We start from the raw sequence: 21,788 nt of genomic DNA, 5'->3' as shown, positions 1-21,788 counted from the left end.
CAGTTCGGTTGGAACGGGGCCGGCGGCGTCCTCGTGCACGCGCGCGGCACACGCATGCGTACTAGCGTCTGTGCGATGCTCCAGCTGCTCCTGGAGGATTGCGCAGGCACTGTATGCATCCTGCACATGCGTGGAAGCACAGAACTCGTCAAAACTGGGTAAGGAGCGCGGGCGGGCAGGTGGGCCAGTCGCCGTTCCCGGAAGTTACTTACTTCCAGGTTCGCCGACCAACCGGTTCGCAGGAACCGCCGTGAACTGGTTGAAACCCACCCCTGCCCCATACCCACAAGTCCATCCCATGGTCCAATCTCCCACTGCCATGCCGGCAGTTCCACCCATCCAATTCCAGTCAGGTGCAGAGGTGCAAAGACAAAGGATGACCTTGGCTTTCTAGAAAGAATGTTGTTATGGCTACATATCATCTAACTCCGTACAATCCCCCCTCCCATTTTCCTACCATAGAAAAGGCATAGTAGAAGAATAGAAAGTGTGGGCAGGCCACAGATCCAAAAAAAGATGTTTGCAGGCCTGACACCCTCTTTATCAAGGTTAGGCTGAATGTAAATCTGCACATCCTTCAGAAGGAAGAGAAGAAGGCAAACAATAAAGATTCCATTATATGTTCCCATTGCTGATCTAAGGTGACCTAAACTTCCATTATAAAGAGAAATTGTTGAGGAGGCTGTGCCTACTTTTCTTTTCAGATAAAAGCAGTGAGAAAGCAGGACTGAAATAATCCACATCGGGCTGACTTTTATTTTTAAAAGAAGGGGGAAGAACGTATCTCTCTCATTAGAATTAGAATAAGGAGGATATGGAATTGTGTATAGTCTTAGATTCAGCCATCAACATTACAGAATATAGAACACTAGTCGATAACCTGGCATTTCCCGGGTATTTATTTATCGGGGGGGAAATGTCCGGACCAAATGTAATTTCTAATGTTGGATCTCCCCCCTTATCAGAGGGAGCCCCCTTGTGGAGTACTGTGAAGCCATTACCATGGCAACTCCACTGCGCTGCCCAGTAGATGCCATTTTACAGCAGTACAGGAGAAGCCATTTTAAGGCACAACAGGCTGTATCTTAACAGAACACACACCCCAGGGGTTTTACGGGTATCTTACCCAGTGGTGAAATTCAATTTTTTTTACTACCGGTTCTGTGGGCATCACTTGGTAGCCATGGCAGGGGAAGGATATTGCAAAATCCCCATTCCCTACCCATTCCAGGGAAAGGATACTGCAAAATCCCCATTCCTTACCCGCTCCTGTGGGAAGGATATTGCAAAATCTCCATTCCCACCCCACTCTGGGGCCAGCCAGAGGTGGTATTTGCCAGTTTTCCAAACTGCTCAAAATTTCCACTACCGATTCTCCAGAACCTGCTGATTTTCACCCCTGGTCTTACCCCCACAATATTTTTTTCCAGAGAGTAAGTCATCTGTGTACCAAGTTTGGTTGAAATTGGTCAAAGTTTTCCAGAGTTATGCTGGAACACACACACACACACACACACACACACACACACAGAGAGAGAGAGAGAGAGAGAGAGAGAGAGAGAGAGAGAGAGATTGATATATAGAGAGATAACTAGTGTTGCATTTTTGCTGATCAATAAATGAAGGGAGACTAGTATAGATCTATTTCAAGCTATTTAGCTTTCATCAGCTAGCCATGCTGGGATTTGAACTTGGGCTGCTTTTACATCTTAGACACATAGATAGATAGATAGATAGATAGATAGATAGATAGATAGATAGATAGATAGATAGATAGATGATAGATAGATAGATAGATAGATAGATAGATAGATAGATAGATAGATAGATAGATACTAGATAGATAGATGATAGATAGATAGATAGATAGATGATAGATAGATAGATAGATAGATAGATAGATAGATAGATAGATAGATAGATAGATAGACAGACAGACAGACAGACAGACAGACAGACAGACAGAACAATCAGGTTGGAAGGAACCTTGGAGGTCCTCTAATCCGCCCCACTCCAGTGATGGAGCATCCAAAACATCTGGAGGCATGCTGTTCCATTCATGACTACAAGGAATATCGAACAATTAAACTGAGAGGAAAGTTCTCCTGGGGGCAAAAAACAATCCCTTGATGGGCTCCATACCCTACCATGCCTTCAGGGACTTTTAAAAGAGTGTCAAAATATATCTCTGTGTGTGAGGGGAGTGTCTTATCTTATCTCTACAGGGATGATGTCCCATGAGCAGGAAGCCACCACAGAGAAGATGCTTCTTCTTGGTCCCACCAGATGGACCCTTTTTAAAAAAAATAGGGATGACCCATAACCCACCCTGCCTCCCTACTCTGGTGGATTGGGTAGATACAACTGGGAAAAGATACAACTGGTCACCCAAAACATTTTAATCTGCTTCCTAACGTTTCTGGCCTTTTAAAACCAGGCACAATTTGGAACGGAAGGATTTATAATCCTTGCAGGCAGACAGCTGGTCATTTGCATCCTTTTAGAGAGTCATTGAGGCCACTTGGAGGTTTATCTGTGCCCTTGGGATCTACTTAATGGGGGTGGATCCTTCTTGTAAGTGCTGAAAGTTGTTTCACACCTCTTTGCTCTATTCAGGTGACCCTGAAGGCACAGATAAACCTCCAAGTGGTTTCGATGACTCTCAGAAAGGGTACTAATGGGCAGATGACTGCAAGGAATATAAATCCTTCTCTCCTCCACGGTTCAGTCAGAAGTGAAGAAGCCTCTTGGATGAGAAGCAAAACCTCTTCAAAGAAAAACCAAGTCCAGCTGCCTTTTGAAAATGGTGACTCTGGGGACACAGATAAACCTCCCAAGTGGCCTCAAAGACCCTCTAAAAGGATGCAAATGACCAGCTGTCTGCAAGGAGAATCAATCCTTCCATTCCCCACCATCCAGTCAGAACTGAAGAAGCTTGTTGGGTGAGAAGCAAAACATCTTCAGTGAAAAACAAAGAAAATCCTGTTGCCTCTTGAAAAAGCACCTTTGGGGCAACAATAATGGACCTGAATGATGGAGAATGTTGACAGACTCTTAGTTTAGGAAGCAGCTATTCCTAAAACATAATCAACTTTTGAGGACACTTTGATTCTAAACTAGGATCTTCTCACAGCACTTTCGGCTGCCGAAGAAGTAGACAGAGAGAAAGATTCAGGAGCAATTAATTCCTAATGCATTTCATCTTTTATGAATAGCGGGGTTTTTTTTTTTGCCTCTCTCAAAATTAATACAACATATCATTAAACTGACGACAGCAAATTGGGACAATTGCTGCTCCGCAGAATAAGAAATATTGCCCCGGCTCGCGAGGCAGCAGAGCAAAATAAACAATTTTGATATCACGATATAATTAAAACCCGGCTACGTTTCTCTTTTCAGGATTTAAAACTGTTGCCATAAACAATCTGTACAGCGGAGATGCAGATCTTCTGAACATTCGTGGAAATTCCCCGGTGAAATGTTGGAGAAATATTTATTTGGTTCCTCGTCTGCTCCAAATGGGGGCTTTCGTTTCTTCTGAACGAAGCTGGTGGCTTTGTAATTAAGAAGTTCGGGATTCCAATTAGTTTAGGAAGGAGATTTCGCCCCAGGAATCCCACATCCCCACCTGTTTCCCCCCCCACCCTCTGTCTCGGTTTCATTAGATCGGAAGCAGTGGGGAAGTCTAATTTTTTATGCCACTGGTTCTGTGGGCATGGCTTGTTTTTTTTGGGGGGGGGGTTGTCATGTGACTGGGTGGACATGGCTAATTTTTTTTCACTTTTAAAAGCATTTTTTTCCTGCCAGTTCAAGCGAATAGGCAGGGGAAAAAATGCATTAAAAAGTGGGGTAAAAAGATTCCGAGAATCGTACGGAGCAGCTGTGAGCCGTGCGATAGTCATAAGCTTTCCTCCCCCCACCTCCACTTTTTAAAGCATTTTTTTCCTGCCTATTTGCCCGAACTGGCAGGATCAAAATGCTTTAAAAAGTGGGGTGGGGAGAGTTCTGACGATCGCATGGCTCAAAGCTGTGCTGTGCAATCCTTGGAAGCTTTTTTCTTATTACTGGTTTGCAGAACCAATGATAATCGTCCCTGAACCGGGAGGATTTCACCCCTGATCAGAGGTTTTTCTAGTTTTCAAATTAGGCAAGAAAAATGAAATGCACAGGTACAGTATAGGTGGTACCTTGCTCAATAGTAGTAACTGTGAGAGGGATCTTGGAGTCCTAGTGGACAACCATTTAAATAGGAGCCAGCCGTGTGCAGCAGCTACCAAAAAAGCCAACACAGTTCTAGGCTACATAAACAGAGGGATAGAATCAAGATCACGTGAAGTGTTGATTCCACTTTATAATGTCTTGGTAAGGCCACACTGGGAATACTGCATTCAGTTTTGGTCGCCACGATGTAGAAAAGATGCGGAGATTCTGGAAAGAGTGCAGAGAAGAGGAACAAAGATGATTAGGGGACTGGAGGCTCAAACATATGAAGAACGGTTGCAGGAACTGGGTATGTCTAGTTTAATGAAAAGAAGGACCAGGGGAGACATGATAGCAGCCTTCCAATATCTCGGGGTTGCCACAAAGAAGAGGGAGTCAAACTATTCTCCAAGGCACCTGAGTGTACAATAAGAAGCAATGGGTGGAAACTAATCAAGGAGAGAAGCAACTTAGAACTCAGGAGAAATTTTCTGACAGTGAGAACAATTAATCAGTGGAACAGCTTGCCTCCAGAAGTTGTGAATGCCCCAACACTGGAAGTCTTTAAGAAGATGTTGGATAGCCATTTGTCTGAAATGGTATAGGGTTTCCTGTCTAGGCAGGGGGTTGGACTAGAAGACCTCCAAGGTCCCTTCCCACTCTGGTATTGTATTGTATTGTATTGTATTGTATTGTATTGTACTGTATTGTATTGTATTGTATTGTATTGTATGCGTTATTTTCAAGCTGGCTTGAAATCTATTATCCCGAAATGGAAACATTACCTCCCTGAAAATAAGGCCAAGCATTTATTTTGGGGGTCAAAAAAAAATAAGATCCTGTCTTATTTTCGGGAAAACACAGTTTATATATATTTCAGACTGTTGACCTGCTTTCTCATTGGATGACAATATATTCGTGAACTTCAACAGAAGAAAAGGAGGGGGGGTGACATGATAGCAGTCTTCCAATATCTCAGGGGCTGCCACAAAGAAGAGGGAGTCAAACTATTCTCCAAAGCACCTGAGGGCAGGACAAGAAGCAATGGGTGGAAACTAATCAAGGAGAGAAGCAAGCTAGAACTGAGGAGAAATTTCCTCACAGTGAGAATAATTAACTTTGCCTCCAGAGGTTGTGGGTACTCCATCACTGGAGGTTTTTTTAAGAAGCTGCCACAAAGAAAAAGGAATCCACCTATTCTCCATAATACCTGAGGGCAAGATAAGAAGTCATGGAGGGATGTTTATCAAAGAGAGATCCAGCCTAGAACTGAGGAGGAATTTCCTGTCGGGGAGAACAATTAATCAGTGGAACAACTTACCTCCAGAAATTGTAGATATTCCCTCATGGGAGATTTTCTAGAAGAGATTGGACACTCATTTATCTGGAGTAAGGTCTCCTGCTCGATCAGGGGATTGAACTAGAAGACCTCCAACATCTTTTTCGTTATTCTGTAAAGGTATACTTGACATCCCCCTTCCAACAAAAGTGCATCTAGTCAAGACTATGGTTTTCCCAGTTGCAAATTGATGGCTGTGAAAGTTGGACCATAAGGAAGGCTGAGCACCAAAGAATGGAGGCCTTTGAACTCTGGTGCTGGAGAAGACTCCTATGAGTCCCTTGGACTGCAACGCCATCCAACCGGTCAGTCCTAGAGGAGATCAACCCTGACTGCTCTTTAGAAGGCCAGATCCTGAAGAGGAAACTCAAATACTTTGGCCACCTAATGAGAAGGAAGGATTCCCTGGAGAAGAACCTAATGCTGGGAAAGATAGAGGGCAAAAGAAGAAGAAGGGGATGGCAGAGAAGGAGGTGGCTGGATGGAGTCACCGAAGCAGCTGGCATGAGCTTAAATGGACTCCGGCGGATGCTAGAGGACAGGAAGGCCTAGAGGAACATTGTCCATGGAGTCACGATGGGTCGGACATGACTTCTCAACTAACAACAACAAGAACATACTTGGTTTGGGTTCAGAGCTTGTAGTGGAAAGAATTGGAGAAGGTCAGACTTCCTCCCATTGATCTGGAAAGATATTTGACGACTTCTCTCCTCCAACCGATCCAAATGATCTCCTCACTTGACATTCAAGTTCCACCTGATGAGTCCCTTAATGGCCAAGGTTGGCTTCTAACGAGTTGCACGATTGATTTCTATTCCCGTGCCACCATCTCAGATCTCAGCTGTCAACCTCCGGCTAATTAAAGCCGACCGGGTCTAAAGGGCTGAGATTTAAAGTCTATTCTTGCAGCAGCTTCAAAAATCATTACGTGGGACCAGTTGAAGCCAATCTAAGATCCCATTCATTGATGACTCTTCATGGGGAAACTTCAAGGAGTTTAGACTATCCTAGGATCCCCTTAATCGTACTCTATTTTGCTTCATATTATTTATTTTCAGTTTCTAGGGTGCTCAGAAGCCCTCAAAAGCTTCCTGTTGAGGAGAAGGTGCAGATGATACGATAAATCAGGATTTCTCTTTAGGTTGATTTCAGTTTTCAAATGCCTTCTCTTGAATTGGTCTACCCTATCCTTTCTAACTTTGGGAGACAGTGGCTCAGTGGCTAAGATGCTGAGCTTGTCGATCAGAAAGGTCGGCAGTTTGGCGGTTCGAATCCCTAGTGCCACGTAATAGAGTGAGCTCTCGTGACTTGTCCCAGCCTTCTGCCAACCAGCAGTTTGAAAGCATGTAAAAATTCAAGTAGAAAAATAGGGACCACCTTTGGTGGGAAGGTAACAGTGTTCCGCACTCCTTCGGTGTTTAGTCATGCCAGCCACATGACCACGGAGACGTCTTCGGACAGTGATGGATCTTCAGCTTTAAAATGGAGATGAGCATCGCCCCCTGGAGTCGGGAATGACTACCACGCCTGTGCAAGGGGAACCTTTACCTTTACCATTATCCTTTCAAAAAGTAGCTTTATTATATCATGGAAACATCAGTACAAAGAATGTGATATTTTAAAACTAGAGGAGGAGGAGGAGGAGGAGGAGGAGGAGGAGGAGGAGGAGGAGGAGGAGGAGGAGGAGGAGGAGGGAGGAGGAGGAAGAAGAAGAAGGAGAAGGAGAAGGAGAAGAAGAAGGAGAAGGAGAAGGAGAAGGAGAAGGAGAAGGAGAAGGAGAAGGAGAAGGAGAAGGAGAAGGAGAAGAGGCGGAGAACTGTGGGATGCTTGGTCTTCTCTGAGCTTGGTTGTTTTCAAGACATTTTATTACCCAAATAGGTAACATCATCAGTGCTAGAAGGGTGTGGGATTTGCAAGGAGGAGGAAGAGGAAGATGGGAAAAGGAAGAAGAGGAGGAGGTGAAGAAGGAGAAAAAGAAGGAGATGGAGAAAAAGCATTAGAATGAAAAGAGAAAAAGGAAGAAAAGGAAGGAAGAAGAGAAGAAGGAAAAGAAGGAGGAGGGGTGAAATAAAATGTCCTCAATCAAATCCTAAAATACCTGAATGGGGCTGAGTGGGATAAACCTTTAGGTAGCCTCAACAACTCTCAGAAAGAGTGCAAACAACCAGATGACTGCAAGGAATATAAATCCTATAAATTTCAAAAAATTTTGGAGCCTCTTCTGTAGGTGTGGCCTGCTTTCCGGGTCCACTGATGGAACCTCTTCTAACTGGTTCGGTAGATTTGATGAACCGGTTCTACCGAACTGGTGAGAACTAGTAGGAACCCATCTCTGTTTCACTTCATATCTAGTAAAAGTACTTTATCTCTGTTAACATGGAGTTGAGGTTTTTCTTTCTTGGATATTGAAGGAGGTATGCCTGACAGTACTGTATTATGAAGTTAAATAAGTTAAGAAGAAAAATGTTATAACAGTAGATATGTTAAGTTTTAAGTGCTAGTATTAAAATAAGAATAGATGTACATAATAGATATGGTGGTGTTTTAACTATTATGACACAAATTCAAATGTACCTAGATGACAGACTGTTTAATGAATGATGAAATGTTTGTATTAAAATAGTTTTTTTAAAAAAAAACCAATATGCGCGCTGAAAGGACTACATAAATAGAATCAAGATCACATGACGTGTGAATACCACTTTATAATCCCTTGGTAAAGCCACAGATGGAATATTGCATTCAGTTTTGGTCATCATGATGTAAAAAAAATGTGAAGACTCTAGAAAGAATGCAGAGAAGAGCAATCAAGATGATTAGGGGACTGGAGGCTAAAACATATGAAGAACAGTTGCAGGAATTGAGGTAATGTCTAGTTTAATGAAAAGAAGGACTAGGGGAGACATGATAGCAGTCTTCCAATATCTCAGGGGCTTCCACAAAGAAGAGGGAGTCAAACTATTCTCTAAAGCACCTGAGGGTAGGACAAGAAGCAACGGGGTGGAAACTAATCAAAGGAGAGAAGCAATTTAGAACTAAGGAGAAATTTCCTGAGAATTAGAACAATTCATCAGTGGAATAACTTGCTTTCAGAAGTTGTGAATGCTCCACCACTGGACGTTTTGAAGAAAATGTTGGATAGCTATTTGTCTGAAACGGTATAGGGTTTCCTGTCTAGGCAGGGGGTTGGACTAGAAGACCTCCAAGGTCCCTTCCAACTCTGTTATTCTATTCTATTCTATTCTAAAGCCTTATTCCCCATTTTTCTTGGCCAGCTTGTGACAAATGTCCAGCTGACCAATTTTTTTGCTCAAAGGTCCTGTGCTAGCAAATACATATGGAAGCCGTTACTGAGGGACAGCAGATATATCTCTGCGCGAGAGGAGGGTTACTGCCAGTATTACTGCCAATTCGGTGTGTACGAGCACCAGACGCCTGCTCCACGCATGTGCACAGTTGCCGGTAAATAGGTCTGTGCATGCCCAGAACATTAAAAAATGTCAAAAAAAAAAAAACACCTCATGCTGCGGCGACCAGGGAACCGAACCGGTGCAGACTGGTAGCAACCCACCTCTGTTCTGTGCATCTTAAGACGCCAGCCGGTCCTTGAGTCCCTCCTCCTTGTAGCTCCGTCTGACATTCATCCTCAAGGCAGGCTTTTTAAATTTTAGCTCCTTTTACTTATTCTCACAACAGAATTAACATTTCAGGGCACTTCGGCTTGGCAAGCAGGATTGCGCATTAAGGAACCCTGTGCCTCGTGCAACTAACGAGGGCTGTGCTTAAATTTGGACGTCAGGGCAGCAAGGAACTCAAACGTTAGAAAGAGGGAGAGATGAGAGAACAGGCCAAGATCAGGTTGCATGGGGGCAATTTCTCTCTTCATCCAGATGGTCGGGGTCCTCTCTCAAAGCCCGAGTAGGAAGGGTTAGAGGAGGGGATTTTGCATAATTCTGGGGCATGTAAGAACTCCGGGTGCTACACTTCCCATCACAACGCCAGGAAGCCCGTTGAGATGTTTCCACTCGGTTTCAGATGTAGTTATTAATTTAGTTTGAAAGGAAAAACATAACTTAGGGCTCTCCCACATGGTGCAGGAGCTGGAAGGAAGCACGGCAGGGTTTTTAAAATAAAGTAAAACGTGTGGACGATGCTTACAAACGCTCCCTTGCTTCAGCTATGGAGCAGAAAAATATAGGGCGTAGAATAATAAGGTTGGAAGAGATCTCCTAGTCCAATCCCTTGCTCAAGCAGGAGAACACATCTCTTCTTGAAAACACCTGGAGGAAAAATGACCCACTAGTTACTTGTCCTCAGTTAATTCTTGGTTGCGTCTCTCCTGGATTAGTTTCCATTTGTTGCTTCTTGTCCTGCCTTCAGGTGCTTTGGAGAATAAGTTGACCCCTCTCTTCTTTGTGGCAGCCCCTCAAATACTGGAAGAGTGATACACACACACACACACACACACACACACACACACAATACACACACAGAGAGAGAGACAGAGACAGACAGAGACAAAAAGCTTAGCGAGAGGGGGGGGCTAGTTGGATGGATGGATGGATGGATGGATGGATGGATGCGGATGGATGGACAGACAGACAGGCAGATGATAACTAGAGAGAGGGAGAGAGAGAGAGAGAGAGAGAGAGAGAGAGAGAGAGAGAGAGAGAGAGACAGACATACAGACAGACAGACAGAGGGAGACAGAGACAGAAACAAAAGGCTTAGTAAGAGAGAGAGAGATGGGCTAGTTGGGTGGGTGGGTGGATGGATGGATGGATGTGGATGGATGGACGGACAGCCAGGCAGATGATAACTAGAGAGAGAGACAAACAGAGAGACAGACAGACAGACAGACAGAGGGAGACAGAGACACTGATAGACACACACAGACAGACAGACAGATAGATAACAGCAGAACAGAATGTTATTCTGCTGGAAGGTACCATGGAGGTCTTCTAGTCCAACCCCCTGCTCAAGCAGGACACCCAATACCATTTCAGTCCATCCTTTTCCCGAAGAGATTGATGGCTACGTATCTGAACAAGCGAATGCCTGGTCTGAATCCATCTGCATGTCAAGCTAACAGATCTGCAATTCCCTTCTACCCCTTATTGAAGTCAGGGACAACATTTTCTCTCCTCCCGTCTCCTGCTCTTCAGCGTTTCTCCGGGAGTTCTCAGAGGTCACCGTGAGCAATCCTGCAATCATCTCCTCTTGTTTCTTCCTTGGGTGTAATCGATCTGGCCTCGGAGAGTTGGGATTTATCTAAGTGTTCTTTCACCCTCCTCTCCTTGTCTATCCTGAGCTACGACTCCCTCCTTGCTCTAATGGCCCAGCATGGAGGAGCTAAAGTTTCATTTTTCTTTTCCGATAAAGGGCAGATATAAAATACGAGTTCTTCTGAAGCAGAGGAGATCAGATGCAGAGAAGCTGTGAGTCATGCCGCATGCAGAGGAATGAATATATATGAAAATCTACGAATATGTGTGTGTGTGTGTGTGTGTGTGTGTGTGTGTGTGGGTGGGTGGGTAGGTAGGTAGGTAGGTAGGTAGGTAGGTAGGTAGGTAGGTAGGTAGGTAGGTAGGTAGGTAGGTAGATAGATAGATAGATAGATAGATAGATAGATAGATAGATAGATAGATAGATAGATAGATAGATAGATAGATAGATAGATAGATGGATAGATATAGTGACACAACCCCTGGTATGCCCAAATATGGGAGGAGCCATACTGCTTCCTTTCTCTGTCTATCGGCTCATCATAAGGGGCCATCACGACAGAAAGCCATTATTTTTACTGTTGCCTTTTTTACATTTGTGTTGCATTTGTGCTGATAAATAAATAAAGGGAGACTAGTATAGATCTATTTCAAGCTATTTAGCTAGCTGGCTAGCTGATGAGAGCTAAATAGCTTGAAATAGATCTATACTAGTCTCCCTTTATTTATTTATCAGCACAAATGCAACACACACACACACACACATAAAAACTCCCCTCCCCCCACCAGGGTGCAGGAGGCCGAGTAGGCTATGCCCACCATGGCTATGCCCACCCAGAAATCAGGCAGAGAACTGGTTGTTAAAATTTTTGAATCCCACTCCTGTGGAGCACCCACAATTTCTGGAGGCAAGTTGTTCCACTGATTAATTGTTCTCACTGTCAGGAAATTTCTCTTTAGTCCTAGGTTGCTTCTCTGCTTGAATCTTTTGATTCCAAAGGTGCCACCTTTTAGGCCTGCAGCGATCTTTTCTTTTGGATCTCTGGCCTGCCACACTTTCTATTATTCTATTATGCATTTTCTGTTGTGGGAAAATAGGAGGGGGGAATTGTATGGAATTAGATGCTATGTAGCCATAACAACATTCTTTCTAGAGAGCCAAGGTCATCTTTTGTCTTTGCACCTCTGCACCGGACTGGAACTGGATAGGTGGAACTGCCAGCTTGGCAGTGGAAGATTGGACCATGTGATGGACTTGGGGGCATGGGGGCAAGATCTTGAACTTTCAGCTGGGTGGGGGAAACTGGGAAGCTTTCAGATTCGGGTTTTCCCAGATGTGCCAACAGGCTTTCTTAATAAATTGGAACTTTGAGGAATCCTTTGCCTCGGACTCTGATTTAATTTTGGGTGCTATTTGGAACCGTGACACCACCATCAAAATAAAGGTCCAATCAAAAACCTTTTGAACGCTTACTGTCTTACCCCCATAGACAATGATTTGTGTTTATAATTTTCAACAAGATTTGCAATTGGACCAAATTACAGTTTATCTCATGACTTCACCGGAGTCTGGCCTTTTTGAGATATAGCTAGTGCTAAGCAAGCTTGTGGAAGAATTTGCTTGGGTGTCTAGCCCAATTAGTCAACATGAACAAGATGAGGAAAGCTTAATGTGCTAGAAACTTTCCATTTGAGGATTTCCTCTATTCAATTTTTATTTAACTTTATGGAAATGCCAAGCCAAGTGTAAAATTGGGCAAGGCATCTACACATTGGAACATTTAACTATAGTGTCAACTGGGAAGCTGTGAGCATCCTAGATCAAGAATTCCTGGCATCTTGGTACTCAAAGAAATCAGCCATCAACTGGCACATAGAGATAAACAAGATCTACATGCCATTTAAAAGAGACAATCAAAATGTCAAACAGGAGACTAAAAGACCAAAACATCCTCCCCATCAACAATCAATGCCCAGATTAACACCAAAATTAATATTAGACCAACAAGCCAAAAGTAAAGAACCCTAATGGAAGAACTACCAACTGTCAGATAAATATAAGCTGACAGTAAACAGCCCAACCAAAGAATCACCAAGAAAGAACTCTGACAGGGCAACCAACTTGTATATCAACAGCAAACCCCACTCCCTTCTAGCTCTGATGTTACCTAGTCTTCTGACCTAAGCTTCCTGAGAAAGCATTAATCACAATCTTAGTCCCCCAAACCCTCGTTTTTCAAAAAAAAAAAAAAAACCCAGCCTGTGCATGCACGCCGATCAGCTGATTGTCAGGTACACATCCATGTCAGAACCTGGAAGTTCAGCTTCTCTGGAGCGCGATTCCTTTATGCATGCGGCAGTGCCGAAAACTGTCCTGCGTATGCCACAAAGTGTGCATGAAGTGAATCGGTAGTAAGACCGGGAGTGGTTCACCGACAAATGCGCGCTCGACAAAAGCGTGCCGACAAAACCGCGGCGAGAAAAGAGCGAGGTCTAAATCGCGCCCACAGAAGCGTGCCGATAAATGCACGCCGATGAAAGCGCGCCATCAAAAAACAACGCGAAAACAATGTAATAACCCTAACCCTAACCCTAACCCTAACCCTAACCCTAACCCTAACCCTAACCCTTACCTTAACCCTAATCGCGCTTTTGTCGGTGCGCATTTATCGGCGCGCTTCTGTGGGTGCGAGTTAGACCTCACTCTTTTCACGCCGCGGTTTTGTCGGCGTGCTTTTGTCGGGCGCGCATTTGACGGGTCACGCCGGGAGCAACCTAACTCTGCCCTACAGACTAAGGCACTGGGACATAATTCTTGAAGGACAGGAATTAACTTTGATTTTCTTCTTGCCTGGGCAATGCCTGAGATCCTCGCTTCCCAATTGTGGCGCACTGAGAAGCATTTTTGAGATGGGGTTCCCAAGTGGTGATGGGGATATTGTTTGATCCACTGGTGTAGAGCTGAGATCCAGAACCAAGATTTTCCTATCTAATCAACATTTATTTTTTCTTATTCTCTTCCAGATTGGAGTGGGGGGGAGGAGGAGGTTAGATCTGCAGCTTTACATTTATCTTGGCTTTCCTGTCCCTAATTACTTCTAATTACCTCTGGGGAAACATGCTTGCACACTTCAAGATCGTAATAAATGCGAGCATTTATTATGAATTAATACATAAATAATCGGTAGCTGAAGAACATAAATCCCTTTGGGCTTAAGGAAAGAGCAAAACAGTTGGAATATGCACAGGGAGCTGTTCAGAACAACACCCAACTCCAATCAGAATATTTCAATATATTTTTTTAATTGCATACAAGCCACAAGGCTCTTTGCAGTGTTGGCACACTTATTAGTTGTCTCATTGTCCCGTACGGCAATAGGAATGCCAAATGTAAGTTACAGAGAGAATAATAGAATAGCAAAGTTGGTAGGGACCTTGGAGATCTTCTAGTCCAACCCCCTACTCATGCAGGAGACCCCATAGCATTCTGGACAAATGGCTGTCCAGTCTCTTCTTAGAAGCCTCCAATGATGGAGCATTCACAACTTCTGGAGCCAAGTTGTTCCACTGATTAATTGTTCTCACTGTCAGGAAGTTCCTCCTTAGTTGCAGGGTGCTTCTCTCCTTGAATAGTTTCCATCCATTGTTTATTGCCTTTTCCTTAGGTGCCTGGGAGAACAGCTTGACTCCCTCTTCTTTGTGGCAACCCCTGAGATATTGGAAGACTGCTACCATGTCTCCCCTGGTCCTTCTTTTGATTAAACTAGAGATACCCAGTCCCTGCAACCGTTCTTCATATGTTTTAGTCCCCTAATCCTCTTTGTTGCTCTTCCCTGCACTCTTTCTAGAGTCTCAAGTTTTTTTTCTATCACGGTGACCAAAACTGGACACTCTGTTTATGTGTAAAGAATAGAAGAATGTCTGCAGTTATGGAGGTCAAAATTGTAAATAGACCCTGGGCCATGTATATTCTGAAAAATGCACTGTAGTTGCTCTCATAGAAAGTGCCTGCATTGAGAAGTTTGCATTCCAAATTAGAGTTTATTTCAGCAAAAAACTTTCTGCTATGGAGATTTTCAGTCATCCAGGTCATGGTTGTCCCAAACGTGCTTTCTCAAGAGGCAACTGGACTTACTTGTTTTTCTTTGAGGACATTTTGCTTCTCATCCAAGAAGCTTCTTCAGCTCTGACTGGATGGGGAATGGAAGGATTTATATTCCTTGAAGACAGCTGGTCATTTGATAGTCATTGAGGCCACTTGGAGGTTTATCTGTGTCCTCCTCAGGGTCACCTGAGTAGTGCAGACGGGTGTGGATAAACCAGGGGTGAAATTCAGCAGGTTCTGACAGGTTCTGGAGAACCAGTAGCGGAAAGTTTGAGTAGTTTGGAGAACCAACAAATACCACCTCTGGATGGCCCCAGGAGTGGGGAGGGAATGGAGATTTTGCAGAATCCTTCCCTCTGGAGTGGGGAGCGGATGGAGATTTTGCAGAATCCTTCCCCTAGAGTGGGGAGGGAACAGAGATTTTGCAGAATCCTTCCCCTGGAGTGGGGAGGGAATGGAGATTTTGCAGAATCCTTCCCCTGGAGTGGGGAGGGGATGGAGATTTTGCAGAATCCTTCCCCTGGAGTGGGGAGGGAACGGAGATTTTGCAGAATCCTTCCCCTAGAGTGGGGAGGGAATAGAGATTTTGCAGAATCCTTCCCCAGGAGTGGAGAGGGAGTGGAGATTTTGCAGAATCCTTTCCCTATCATGCCCACCAAGCCACCCTCACAGAACCGGTAGTAAACAAAAATTGAATTTCAACACTGGGATAAACCCATTTGCACTACTACTACAGATAAACCTCTAAGTGGCCTCAAGGACTCTCTAAAAAGAACACAAATGACCAGCTTTCTGCAAGGAGTGTCAATCCTTCCATACTTCACCATCCAGTCAGAGCTGAAGAAGTTTCTTCAACAAGAAGGGAAACATCTTCAAAGAAAAAAACCAGATACTCCAGTTGCCTCTTGAAAGATGGACACGGCCTGTTGGACAGAGTCAGGAGAACCTGCTATGAGGTTCCTTCAGAAGCCATGCTTACTTACGGTTGCAAGCTTTCCTGTTGCATAATCTCCCTTCTTCCAAGACTCCTTCACAGACGAGACCTTCATCGGGAAGAGGTTGACATGTTCGGGTCCGAGTCTGAAGGCCACCTCCACAGTCCTTGGTACACTCGCCCCACATTGACCAAGGATTCCATCCACCTGAGAGTAGGCACATGGGGGGAAAATATTACATCAGCCATCACATACCAAAGCAAGAGGAAGATCTAGTGCCCTCCAAAATACATCAAGGGCAGAGCAAGAAACAATGGGTGGAAGGTCATCAGAAAGAGATCCAACCTGGAAATAAGAATTAGAATTCTTGACCGTGGGAATAATTAATCAATGGACAACTAGTTAAACAAGAGCTGGCAGTATACGTTGGCAGCCAAAAAAGCCAATACAATCGTAAGTTGCATTAACAGAGAGATACAATCAAGATCAAGGGAGATCCTAATACCATTCCATAAAGTCTTTACTTTTAAGACCACACCTAGAGTATTGCATCCAGTTTTTGATCACCACACTATAAAAATATTTTTAATTAGCAGATTTTTTTTATTATTTTCTCCCTTCTACAACACCTTACAGTCATTATATCAACATTGTTATGTCATCATACCTGTACATGTATATAATATTTTGCTTCTTTATTTACACACCTTTATACACAAATCTACATATCTATTAGATATTTACAACCCCCGGTATGCCCAAATATGGGAGGAAGATCACTACTTCCATTCTCTGTCTTTCGGCTCGTCACAAGAGACCATCCAGGCAGAAACCCAATATTTATACTGTTGCCTTTTTGTTACATTTGTTATATTTGTGGTGATAAATAAATAAAGGGAGACTAGTATAGATCTATTTCAAGCTATTTAGCTCTCATCAGCTAGCCATACCCTTGCTAGCCATACCCACAGGTTCGATTCCCAGCAAGGGTATGGCTAGCTGATGAGAGCTAAATAGCTTGAAATAGATCTATACTAGTCTCCCTTTATTTATTTATCAGCACAAATAAAAATAAAAAAATCAACACAAATATAACAAAGGCAACAGTAAAAATATTGGGTTTCTGTCGTGATGGACTCTTGTGACGAGCCGATTGAAAGATGATGGAAGCAGTTAGCTTCCTCCCATAATTGGGGCTTACCAGGGGTTGTGGGTTGTGACACACACTCTCTCTCTCTCTCTCTCTCTATATATATATATATATATATATATATATATATATATATATATATATATATTAGTGTCACAACCCCTGGTAAGCCCCAATTATGGGAGGAAGCTAACTGCTTCCAACATCTGTCAATCGGCTCGTCACAAGAGTCCATCACGACAGAAACCCAATATTTTTACTGTTGCCTTTTGTTATATTTGTGTTTTTTATTTGTGCTGATAAATACAGCACAGGTTCGAATCCCAGTAAGGGTGTGGCTAGCTGATGTGAGCTAAATAGCTTGAAATAGATCTATACTAGTCTCCCTTTATTTATTTATCAGCACAAATAAAAAACACAAATATAACAAAAGGCAACAGTAAAAATATTGGGTTTCTGTCGTGATGGACTCTTGTGACGAGCCGATTGACAGATGTTGGAAGCAGTTAGCTTCCTCCCATAATTGGGGCTTACCAGGGGTTGTGACACTAATATATACCTTCTTCCCTGGCTTCAGCTGATAAGGAGGAGACCTGTGGCTTGATGGCTAAGACGTTTGCCTAAGATGCAATACAGCACAGGTTCGAATCCCAGTAAGGGTGTGGCTAGCTGATGAGAGCTAAATAGCTTGAAATAGATCTATACTAGTCTCCCTTTATTTATTTATCAGCACAAATAAAAAACACAAATATAACAAAAGGCAACAGTAAAAATATTGGGTTTCTGTCGTGATGGACTCTTGTGACGAGCCGATTGACAGATGTTGGAAGCAGTTAGCTTCCTCCCATAATTGGGGCTTACCAGGGGTTGTGACACTAATATATACCTTCTTCCCTGGCTTCAGCTGATAAGGAGGAGACCTGTGGCTTGATGGCTAAGACGTTTGCCTAAGATGCAATACAGCACAGGTTCGAATCCCAGTAAGGGTATGGCTAGCTGATGAGAGCTAAATAGCTTGAAATAGATCTATACTAGTCTCCCTTTATTTATTTATCAGCACAAATAAAAAACACAAATATAACAAAAGGCAACAGTAAAAATATTGGGTTTCTGTCGTGATGGACTCTTGTGACGAGCCGATTGACAGATGTTGGAAGCAGTTAGCTTCCTCCCATAATTGGGGCTTACCAGGGGTTGTGACACTAATATATACCTTCTTCCCTGGCTTCAGCTGATAAGGAGGAGACCTGTGGCTTGATGGCTAAGACGTTTGCCTAAGATGCAATACAGCACAGGTTCGAATCCCAGTAAGGGTGTGGCTAGCTGATGAGAGCTAAATAGCTTGAAATAGATCTATACTAGTCTCCCTTTATTTATTTATCAGCACAAATAAAACACACACACACACACACACACACACACACACACACACACACACACACACACACACACATATATATATATATATATATATATATATATATATATATATATATATATATATATATATATATATATATATATATATATATACATATATACTTAAAGTCACAACCCCTGGTATGCCCAAGTATGGTTCGATTCCCAAAAACTTGGGTATGGCTAGCTGATGAGAGCTAAATAGCTTGAAATAGATCTATACTAGTCTCCCTTTATTTATTTATCAGCATAAATATAACAAACATATATATATATAACAGCCTTTAACAGCACCCAGCCTGCCGGAACAGCCAGGATTTAATAGCTTTATGGAAGCCTGGGAGGGTAGTAAGGGTCCGGATCTCCACGGGGAGCTCATTCCAGAGGGCCGGAGCAGCAACAGAGAAGGCTCTCCCCCAGGGGGTCGCCAGCCGGCATTGGAGAAAGTGCAAAGACCTACAAACAGAAGTAGATTGACTGTGGCAAAGGAAGGCAAAGGTGGTATTAATAGTCACAGGTGCCTTGGGTGCAATCCTGAAGCAACTGGGGCATTCCTTGAACACTGTCGGCATTGACAGATTCCTTATCGGTCAACAGCAAAAGGCAGTTTTACTTGGAACAGCTTACATCCTGCGACGATAAACTCTAACACCATCAAACATCCACCGATGGCTGTCCCAGGGGCCTTGGGAAGGACATGATAGGTGGATAAAAACCCAGCCTGAACATCTGGCTGACTGTGCAACAAACCAAATCAAGGTTACCTTGATGCTAAGAATCGTGGTAGCGCAGGGGTTAGAATGCAGCATTGCAGGCGGACTCTGCCCACTGCCAGGAGTTCGATCCTGACTGGCTCAAGGTTGACTATTGCTATTGCTAATGGTCTTCTCCATGGCGCTATTGTTATTCTCCTTCACCTCCTCCTCTCTGCAAATCCTACTCCATTCCAGACCTGATGCTGTGACCTAGTTGGGTTATGAAACATCTGCAAGAAAACAGCCAAGCTCAGAGAGCACCAAGGACCTTCAAATACTTCTCCTTCTCCTCCTTTCTGCAAAACCAGCTCCCTTTTATTACTGATGACGTTATATAGCTTGGTAATGAAACATCTGCAAGAAAATAACCAAGCTCAGAGAGCACCAAGGATCCTCAAATCTTTCTCCTTCTCCTTCTCCTTCTCTTTCTTCTTCTCCTTCTCCTTTCTGCAAAACCAACTCCTTTATTATGAAAAAAGTAAGGTTCTACATTTAGGCAAGAAAAACGAAATGCACAGGTACAGTATAGGTGGTACCTTGTTCAACAGTAGTAACTGTGAGAGGGATCTTGGAGTCCTAGTGGACAACCATTTAAATAGGAGCCAGCCGTGTGCAGCAGCTGCCAAGAAAGCCAACACAGTTCTAGGCTGCATCAACAGAGGGAGAGAATCAAGATCACGTGAAGTGTTAATACCACTTTATGAGGCCTTGGGAAGGCCACACTTGGAATATCTGCATCCAGTTTCGGTCGCCACGATGTAGAAAAGATGTGGAGACTCTAGAAAGAGTGCAGAGAAGAGCAACAAAGATGATTAGGGGACTGGAGACTAAAACACATGAAGAACGGTTGCAGGAACTGGGTATGTCTAGTTTAAGAGAAAGAAGGACTAGGGGAGACATGATAGCAGTCTTCAAATATCTCAGGGGTTGCCACAAAGAAGAGGGCGTCAAACTATTCTCCAAGGCACCTGAGGGTAGAACAAGAAGCAATGGGTGGAAACTAATCAAGGAGAGAAGCAACTTAAAACTGAGGAGAAATTTCCTGACAGTTGGGACAATGAATCAGTGGAACAGAAGTTGCCTCCAGAAGTTGCCTCCAGAAGTTGTGAATGTTCCAACACTGGAAGTCTTTAAGAAGATGTTGGATAGCCATTTGTCTGAAACGGTATAGGGTTTCCTGCCTAGGCAGGGGGTTGGACTAGAAGACCTCCAAAGGTCCTCCCAGCTCTGCTATTGTATTGTATTACTGATGATGTTATCTAGCTAGGTAATGAAAGATCTGCAAGAAAACAACCAAACTCAGAGAAGGACCTCACAGTCCTCCTCCTCCTCCTCCTCCTCTCACTCTGTCTCTCTCTTTTGCCCCCTCTTTTAATCCCTGGTGCTGCAGTGGTTAGAATGATGCAGTATTGCAGGCTGACTCTGCTCACTGCCAAGAGTTTGATCCTGACCAGCTCAAACTTGATTCAGTCCTTATCCTTCCATGGTTGGTAAAATGAGGACCCAGATTATTTGGCGGGGGGGGGACACGGTGGGTGGACACAATATATAAACCGCTTAGAGAGAGGGAGCTGTAGATCACTATGAAGGAGTGTCTCTCTGCTATTGGCACCTGATAGGTCTTGCCCCAATTTTGCTTATCGTTAGGGATAGATTCAGCCTTCAAGAAGTTTGGGAAAGCTGGGCGTCGTGTTCCCCTCTCTGGCTTCTTGAAGGTGAGTTTTTTCATATCCTAACAAGGACTTCTTAAAAGTCACAAGAAAGTTGGACCTTCTGCTTCTTCCATTTCCCGACAGGAGATGGAATGGTGTTTCAAGGTCATCCACATTCACTGACATAATCGTATCTGCCTAATGGCTTTTCCAGGCCAATCAATAGCACACCAGTAATTAGATACGTTTAAATAAACTCATCACTTCGTACTATTAAAAGCGGGGCGTTTTATTCCACACCCCCCCCTCTTTCTCTCCCATCCTGAGCTCCCAATTGGTGGGAGGCAAATGGCAGCGCAGACCTCCAATGGCTGTTGTGAGAAGTGATGGGAGTGACATCTGTCTACGGCCTTTTTTGGACCGATGGTTAAGCAAAGCGTTTTAATTGCCGAAATGCATTAAAAAGCTCTTTCGTCCCATCGCGGGGATGAAAAACAAAGCAGCTGCCAATTAGGAAGGGAGTGCTTTGCTTAATGACGGGTTATTTAACACTCCTGTGCTTTATGGAGAATTTATTGCATGCAATTAACCTGTGGAATTTGTTAGGAGAAGAATGGTGGAGGACACTGGGTGTTTTAAGTGGGTGCAGAAGACATTCATGAAAGAACAGGCTCCTGCTTTATCATTTACCTGAATATATAAGCCACCCAGGAGTGGTGCGGTGGCCTCGAGGTGGCACTCTCGCCTGACAACCAGGAGGCTGTGAGTTCGATCCTCAGTAGAGGCAGATATTTTTCTCTCCGGGCACAATGAGAATGTATCTGCTGAACAAAACTCCGCATTGGGGACAGGGAAGGGCATCCCTGTCCCCAATGCGGACAAGACCGAGTGGCTGTTGTGTTTTCCTCCCAATAATTTGGCCAGTGTTCCATCGCTCAGGCTGGGGGGTCAAATTTTACACCCCTCAGATAGGGTTCGCAACTTGGGAGTCCTCCTGGACCCACAGCT

At 43.8% G+C, this 21,788-nt stretch overlaps 1 protein-coding gene across 1 annotated transcript in view; it reads right to left on the bottom strand.

The window, feature by feature from the left end:
- Positions 1-21,788, bottom strand: part of ADGRB1 (adhesion G protein-coupled receptor B1) — a 132,221-nt gene that overhangs the window by 69,400 nt on the left and 41,033 nt on the right. Inside the window, 2 exon segments of the mRNA XM_032222333.1 lie at positions 15,853-16,011; positions 20,440-20,460. Of these exon segments, the coding sequence (XP_032078224.1) occupies positions 15,853-16,011; positions 20,440-20,460 (180 nt within the window).

Source organism: Thamnophis elegans, chromosome 8 (genome assembly GCF_009769535.1).
Source record: "Thamnophis elegans isolate rThaEle1 chromosome 8, rThaEle1.pri, whole genome shotgun sequence".
NCBI lineage: Eukaryota > Metazoa > Chordata > Lepidosauria > Squamata > Colubridae > Thamnophis > Thamnophis elegans.
Note: the sequence above shows the minus strand (reverse complement) of the source record. Positions and strands in the feature narration are given on the sequence as shown.